Source organism: Nicotiana attenuata, unplaced genomic scaffold, assembly GCF_001879085.1.
Source record: "Nicotiana attenuata strain UT unplaced genomic scaffold, NIATTr2, whole genome shotgun sequence".
Taxonomy (NCBI): Eukaryota; Viridiplantae; Streptophyta; class Magnoliopsida; order Solanales; family Solanaceae; genus Nicotiana; species Nicotiana attenuata.
This window is the reverse complement of record NW_017675203.1, coordinates 31,776-39,597: the sequence shown is the minus strand read 5'-3', so window position 1 is coordinate 39,597 and position 7,822 is coordinate 31,776. Positions and strand designations below refer to the sequence as shown.

At 36.8% G+C, this 7,822-nt stretch overlaps 2 protein-coding genes across 2 annotated transcripts in view; both read left to right on the top strand.

The window, feature by feature from the left end:
* The first annotated feature begins 3,419 nt into the window (after nucleotides 1–3,419).
* LOC109219797 (probable S-adenosylmethionine-dependent methyltransferase At5g38100) lies at nucleotides 3,420–5,780 on the top strand. The gene is made up of 3 exons (XM_019384270.1): nucleotides 3,420–3,597; nucleotides 3,966–4,622; nucleotides 5,125–5,780. The coding sequence occupies exons 1-3, from the start codon at nucleotides 3,505–3,507 to the stop codon at nucleotides 5,470–5,472; spliced, it is 1,098 nt and encodes a 365-aa protein (XP_019239815.1). The 5' UTR covers nucleotides 3,420–3,504; the 3' UTR covers nucleotides 5,473–5,780.
* A 1,069-nt stretch (nucleotides 5,781–6,849) lies between these two features.
* Nucleotides 6,850–7,822, top strand: part of LOC109219795 — an 8,009-nt gene continuing 7,036 nt past the window's right edge. Inside the window, exon 1 of the mRNA XM_019384266.1 lies at nucleotides 6,850–7,756. Within this exon, the coding sequence (XP_019239811.1) occupies nucleotides 6,850–7,756 (907 nt within the window). The remainder of the gene's footprint in view (nucleotides 7,757–7,822) is intronic.

The window sequence follows — 7,822 nt, the reverse complement described above, 5'->3', positions numbered from 1 at the left end:
TCGTGATGAAACACCGAATCCTATAAGCGAGGAAGAAAATGTTAGAATCACCTACGACTCCAAGTTTAAAAGAGATAATGGAATGACCCTCGAAGTTACCCGATTCAGAGCAAGTTGGGCCTCGTTGAACAGGCAAGCGGCTCCCACCGCATTCATCACAGCTTGGTCTTCCTCGGTCACTAAGCACTTAGATAGCTGGCAATCCCCACGGGGGGGAGAATACCCGGGCATCCTCTGGTACGGAAAACACTATATTTCGCCTACGGTCGAGGTTAACACTTGGGGCCAGGAATCGATCCACCAATTTTGGGCTCGACAAAGACCCAGTAGCACCCGGGGACGATGTTTTCTTTGGAATCGATAAGTCACCAAGCTCGATGACATCTCCCAAAGCATCAAACTCAACCCCATCCAAGAAGCCATGGATATCGACCGTTCCCTTAGGACCCTCGCAAGGGCGACCTTATAAAATATTAGCCTCATGGATCGTGGCGTCCAAAATCCGAGGGGACCCAGAAATATCGATCACACCAAGCTTGTCATTCGGAACATCTTCCGCCACTCAAGAAGCCTCGCCCCCAGTCTCTCTCTCGACCATCTCAGCCTGGGACGGAGTGGCCTCAACTCTTTCTGGTTCGGGAACCACGGTCGAAGCTCCCTCGTTAACCTCCTCCCATACAGAGGGATTTTGTATCGAAGCACCATCATGTACACGGGCTACCGGATTTGATTCCTCTTTTTCTTCATTTTCGGACTCGTCCCTTAGCCNTGTTACAACTGACTGGCTATTAAAACTAACTAACTGCAAGTTTTTTCTTTTGGGTGAAACTAATTGAAAGTTGCTACTACAGCTGTGCATGTCTGGAAATGCAATAATATTCGTGCTTTCTAAATTAAGTATCGGTCTTCTTTAATGCATTGTATTCTTCGAGTGAAATAAGCAATTAGAATAATTCAACTGGCAATACACAACCATATATGTGGCCCTATTAAACAATGTGAAAGTACAGATCTAGAGTTTGCGCACTGCTCTCCAAAAACCTCTGAAGCTCTATTTTCCTCGTATTTTGTCCCTTTCCCCCTTTAGTATTTGCCTTTTCTTTCGTCATACTAATTGTAAATTCATTTTTGGAAAGTATTTCCTTTATAAACAGTCTGTTTTTTTCTCTGACAAAAATATGGTTTCATTTATGGAGAGTCTTTCCGTTATAAACAGTAAGATTTCACTGACAAGATTAGTGTTAAACGCGAAACAGTTTTCCTACTAAGGTAATTTACAAGTAATATTACTATTACAACTTTTCGAAATATAACTTGAAACCAAGATCATTTAGACTAGCTACCTCTTTCTCGATTAGTAACCTAATGTTCGAAGAACAAATAGGAAAAACCATGTAAGTTTATATTGATGATATGCTAGTTAAGTCCCTGCAAGCAGGGGACCATTTAAAGCATTTGTAGGAAACCTTCAGTATATTGAAGAAGTACAACATGAAGCTGAATCCAGAAAAATGTGCATTCAGGGTCGGGTCTGGTAAATTTCTCAGATTCGTGGTATCCAATTGAGAGATCGAGATCAACCTCGATAAGATCAAAGCTATCGAGGATATCATGGTAGTGGATAATGTGAAGGCTGTACAAAGGCTAAACAGGCACATTGAAGCCCTGGGGTGATTCATCTCGAGGTCGTCCGATAAAAGTCATCGATTTTTCTCAATGCTAAAAAAGAAGAACAACTTCACATGGACCACAGAATGTCAACGAGCTTTAGAAACTTAAGCGATACTTGTCGAGCCTGTCATTGCTTCACACGCCAAGGGAGGAAGAACGACTGTACTTGTACCTAGCGGTATCGGAAATAGCGGTAAGTGGAGTCCTAGTCCGAGAAGAACAGGGTACGCAATTTCCAATTTATTTGTTAGTAGGACCTTAGGTGAGGCCGAAACTAGATACCCTCACCTAGAAAAATTTACACTCGNAACTAAACTAACTGCAAGTTTTTCTTTTGGGTGAAACTAATTGAAAGTTGCTACTACAGCTGTGCATGTCTGGAAATGCAATAATATTCGTGCTTTCTAAATTAAATATCGGTCTTCTTTAATGCATTGTATTCTTCGAGTGAAATAAGCAATTAGAATAATTCAACTGGCAATACACAACCATATATGTGGCCCTATTAAACAATGTGAAAGTACAGATCTAGAGTTTGCGCACTGCTCTCCAAAAACCTCTGAAGCTCTATTTTCCTCGTATTTTGTCCCTTTCCCCCTTTAGTATTTGCCTTTTCTTTCGTCATACTAATTGTAAATTCATTTTTGGAAAGTGTTTCCTTTATAAACAGTCTGTTTTTTTCTGTGACAAAAATGTGGTTTCATTTATGGAGAGTCTTTCCGTTATAAACAGTAAGATTTCACTGACAAGATTAGTGTTAAACGCGAAACAGTTTTCCTACTAAGGTAATTTACAAGTAATATTACTATTACCACTTTTCGAAATATAACTTGAAACCAAGATCATTTAGACTAGCTACCTCTTTCTCGATTAGTAATATTGTACAGTTAATAATTTAACCAAGATCTATGTTAAATATTGTACTCAAACAAAATTGAGTGATTTTTTCGTTAAAAATTGTTTATTCACTTTTGTAATACTTACATAAAATTAATTGACTTTTACGTACAAAACATAGTTTATCAATTTTAGCGTAATAAGGTGAAAGTTTAGTGACCATTTATAATTAATCCTCAAATGAACATTCAAAGACTCACCAAACTAGAGGATTGTAAAACTATAAATCGCAACCACATAACAACAGTGAGTGGGTAGTGGCCGTAGTTAATTCATCCGAAATATGCTATATACACTAATTAAATACTTCTTCGTTTCAATTTAAATGACACACTTTTCTTATTAATTTGTTGCAAAAGAAATGACATATTTCTATATCTAGAAATAATTTAATTTTAAACTTTTTGTTTTACCCACTTTACCTTAATGAGAAGCTTTTATAGCCACACAATATTATAAGTTTATGACTTCACCGAGCTTTTGTCCTTTAAGCCTTTAAGATCACATATTTTAAAATCCTTCTTCTTTTTTTCTTAAAATTTATGTCAAGTCAAATTAAATCATTTAAAATGAAACGGATGGAGCATTGGCATGCATTAGCATGATATAGCTTGACAGGCTTTTTATATTTTCCTTTCCTATTTTTTCCCTCTTTTTAGCACAAAACATATTTTCCTTATTTGGCTTCAACTACTTATGATTATATTTAACTTATCTCTTTTGTCAGTAATGATCGAACTCTCATTTCAAATCCTTCTCCTTTTTATAATCAGTCGACCATGCATGTAACAATTTTTTTTTTAAAAGATAGAAAAACTAGGTGTCTATGGGCTATAAATAGTGGCCATCACGAAGCTATTCATCACACAGAAATACACAGAGCATTGATTTATAAGTATTTTATATTATCACATATTCACATTCATAGGTTTGGAAATGGCTGTCGAAAGGAATATCAACAGCTCTCATGAATTTCCTATGGCTAGTGGAGCTAGCCCTTTCAGCTACAAGAAAAATTCCGCCTATCAGGTTTTATTTCTTCCTACCCTATAGTAAACACATGCATTAATAATACATGCAAATGAGACATAATTCACAAGTTGATGAGAACAAGTTAAATTAAACTTGATAGTACTGTACAAAAATAAGTTTACATAATCAATATACGTAAGTTAAAAGTTGAAGTGGAGTCTTGGCTTAATCCACATTACCATGAGGTCACAGGTTCAAGTCATGGAAACTGTCTCGTATAGAAATGCAGGGTACAATAGACCCTTGTGGTCCGGCCCTTCCCTGAACCCCACGCATAGCGGGAGCTTAGTGCATCGAGCTGCCTTTTTAATGTACGTAAGTTAAATATTGATATTAACAATTATTTTGATGTTTAATTTCTGCAGAGACGTGTTGTTCGTGCTACTAAGCAGCTCGTGAATGCAGTGGTGGCGGAGAAACTCCAAGTTGAAAGCCTTAATATACAGCGGGGAATATTTCAGATCACTGATATGGGTTGTTCAACCGGACCTAACACATTTATTTCAGTACAAAACATCGTGGAATCTGTGGAGCTAAAGTTCCAGAACAAAAATGACACTAAAATACCTAAAATTCAAGTTTTCTTTAGTGACCATTCCTTTAATGATTTCAATACCCTTTTCGCATCTCTCCCAACAAATAAGCCCTATTATGCTGCTGCTGCTGTGGGTTCTTTCTACGATCGTGTTTTTCCTGATGAATCTCTTCATATTGTTAACTGCTCTTATGGTCTACATTTTCTGTCCAAAGTTCCAAGTGAGGTTGAAGACAAAACTTCACCTGCTTGGAACAAAGGAAAAATTTACTATTCCCATGCTAAGGAAGAAGTGATTAGGGAATATGAAAGACAATATGAGAAAGATATGGACTCGTTCTTGAACGCTAGGGCACAAGAGGTAGTCCCTGGAGGGTTAGTGTTTATCACTGTTCCAGCCCGACCCGATGGAACTCCTCATTCTAAGGTGATCTACAATATGTTAGCTGACACTTTGGGTTCATGTTTTGTGGATTTGGCCAAGCAGGTATACTCACATAAATTGAACTGCATATCTTTATATATATATAGTACTCCCTCCGTTTCTTAGTTTGACTTGGCACAAACCTTAATATAGAAGAGAAGTCTTTTGAAATATGTGGTCTTAAATAATCTATAGCATTTGTGTGATTAGAAAACTTTTTAAACCTTGTCATGTCACTTGTGTAGCTATGAATGCCGCTTATTAAGTAAATATTGAAAGATGCTAATTTTTTTGAAACGGACTAATAAGAAAATAGTGTCAATCTTTTTTGAAGCAGAGGGAGTAGTAATATTTAAAGAAGAAAAGTCTTAAACATTTCATACGGACTATATATGGTCTTTAAATCCTATATTTGCCTCTGATTTGATGATCATTTGGCAAAACTAATTGAGTTGTTATAGACATGTTAAAGTCTAACCATATGTGACACGAAGCACGACAAACTTAACTAAGAAATCATTAATTTTTTAGGTTATTAGTTTCACTTAGCAAATTTAATTTGCAGGGTGAGAATGAGATTGAGGAAGACGAGGTGGATGCATTCAATATACCAGTGTACAGCACGTCTCCATCTGAAATAGAAGAAGCAATTACAAGAAATGGATGTTTTGACATAGAAAAACTGGAGATTCTGCCAAAGGAAACATCACCAATCAATGGTCTGACTGCTAAAGATGCGTCTGTGCACATAAGGGCTATAACTGAGGGACTGATTGAAGAAAAGTTTGGTCCAAAAATATTGGACAAACTCTTTCATCTCTACACACAAAAACTTGAGGATGCATATCTTGACTTGCTTTCTGGTGAAGCAATAAGTTTATTCGTAGCTCTTAAACGCAAAACGAACATCTAATCTGCTCTACAGAATAATGGTGCAATTTGAAGCTTGGTGGTGGAGATATAGCTATGGTTTGCAAAATAAGAAATGCGTGCAACATGTTTGTTTGTTCTAAAACTATGTCGTTTTCTCGTCTTCTGCTTTGTTTAATGTTGTCTTTAATTTGGTGTGTGATGTGTCCTTTGGGTTGTCATGAAAATGTTATTTGAATTCTAAGTACGGTGTGTGATGTTCCCTTTAGATGTTGTCTACAGTATGTATTGTTTTGAAATATTTCTTCTGGCATTTAATTTCTTGATCAATGAACGCTCATTTCATCCATGCATATGAAGCCTTTAGATCAGTTTTAAATGCTCCTTTATGCTACTTTCAACAAGGCAAATTTAACCAATTATTATATATAGAAGAGTTCTAAAAAAAAAAACACTAACGAATTGATATGATTAAGCTATAGGTTATAAGTTCGAGTCTTGGAAGCAGTCATTAATACTTTCGTTAGGTTAGGCTATCTATATCACATCCCTTGGGATATTGCTCTTCCCGGAACCGTACATGAATGCGAGATGCTTTGTGCACCGGGCTGCCCCTTTTTTTGATATAATGATGATGTAGAGGATTATCAATAATATATTGGAACAAGAATAGAAGACCAAAAAGATCAAGAAAATTAAAAAGTAGTGTTAAGATCTGAATTCGAATTCGTTTGTGAACAAGAATAAGGAAATCCAAATTGGATAGAAGAAAAATAAAGACTAGAAGTGTTCATTTTCTAGATTTTAGGAAGATATCTTTTGAAAGTCAAAGAATGGTTTCGTCTCATTCATCACGTAGTTATCCTGGAATATCCAAGTAATTTTGTATTGTTGTATGTTTTAGTTTAGATTTATAACTACAACTTGTAAACGCGAAACTAATAACTTAAAAATAAGATAGATCACTTGTTGTAACACCTAGAGATAAACTATATTTTTCTAATCATGTTAAGGAAAGAGGAGTGACTTAAGCTTGTAGGGGTAGTTTAGTCTATTTATATCTACCAAGACTAGCTAAGTAGTTAAGTGAGTTACTCACGTGTATATATATATATATACTCTACTGTACATATAAAATGAATGAAAAAAGGAGCAGTTACTGTTCTATTGATTTCTTCTGTTCTCTCTACTCTTTCTTCCTTTTCTCTCTTCCATTTTCTCTTCCTTAGCTTGAGCTCATTCATGGCTGTTCCTCCATAAAGTTCAGCATGGTATCAGAGCATTGAGCTCCGAATCGAAGCTCAAAATCGATCCAGAGTCCCCTCTCTGCTTCTATCTCTGTTAATTTTCTGTTATTTTGAGTCAATTGTGACCTCAATAGTTTCCAGATCTGAGAGAAAAAACCTAGAATATCTCGATTATGGCGATTGATGATGAGAATGCGACTTCTACTAACGAGAATGTCACTGCCACTACTGTCACAGCTGAGATCAGATCGCATGCATCATCGGACGATGAGTTCGAGGAAGGAGTTACAGTTGCAGTGACTCATCCTCTATATCTGGCACCTAGAGATACCAGTGGCATCTCTCTAATTTCATTCCAGTTAACTGGAACTGATAATTACTCCTTGTGGTATAGATCTATGCGAATTGCATTGTTAGGTCGTAATAAGCTGGGAATTGTTGATGGACGATGGCCAAATGAGAGGTTTCGCGAGAAGTACTGGTACCAGTCGGAAAGGTGTAACGCTATCGTACTCTCATGGTTGATGAATTCAGTGGCTCCATCACTAATTAGTGGTATAGCCTATGCCACTAATGCACAAAAGGTGTGGCTAGATCTTCAGGAGAGATTTGATAAGGTAAACGACACTCGATGTTACAATTTACACAAGGAAACCGCCACTCTGTGTCAAGGTACATCCTCTATCTCTGTATACTACTCAAAACTTAAGGATCTCTGGGATGAATCTGAGTCTATAATACCTACACCTGACTGTGATTGTGCAAAAACAAGGGAGTTTATTGTGCATCTTCGAAAACAAAAGGTATATCAGTTTTTGATGGGCTTGAATGACTCCTATTCACAAGCTCGTAGTCAAATCCTCATGATGAAGCCCTTACCTACAGTGAACCAAGCTTATGCCATGCTTATGAGTGATGAAAGTCAACAAACTGTAGCTGCATCAGCTAGTGTTTTAGGTCCTCCTCCTATTATGAACCCTAATACCTATGAATCAACAGCACTATATAGTGCTAAGTCTAATTCTAACTCAAGGTTTAGAAAGAACTACAATGTTCAGTGTGACTTCTGCAAAATGAAAGGTCATAGTAAGGAGAATTGTTACAAAATCATAGGATATCCAACTGATTATAGGCCTAAGAGAAAGG

Coding starts and splice junctions, on each gene's coding strand:
- LOC109219797 (XM_019384270.1), top strand. CDS start 3,505: ATGGCTGTCGAAAGGAATATCAACAGCTCTCATGAATTTCCTATGGCT. Junction 3,598..3,965: donor AGAAAAATTCCGCCTATCAG/GTTTTATTTCTT, acceptor TAATTTCTGCAG/AGACGTGTTGTTCGTGCTAC. Junction 4,623..5,124: donor TTGTGGATTTGGCCAAGCAG/GTATACTCACAT, acceptor TTTAATTTGCAG/GGTGAGAATGAGATTGAGGA.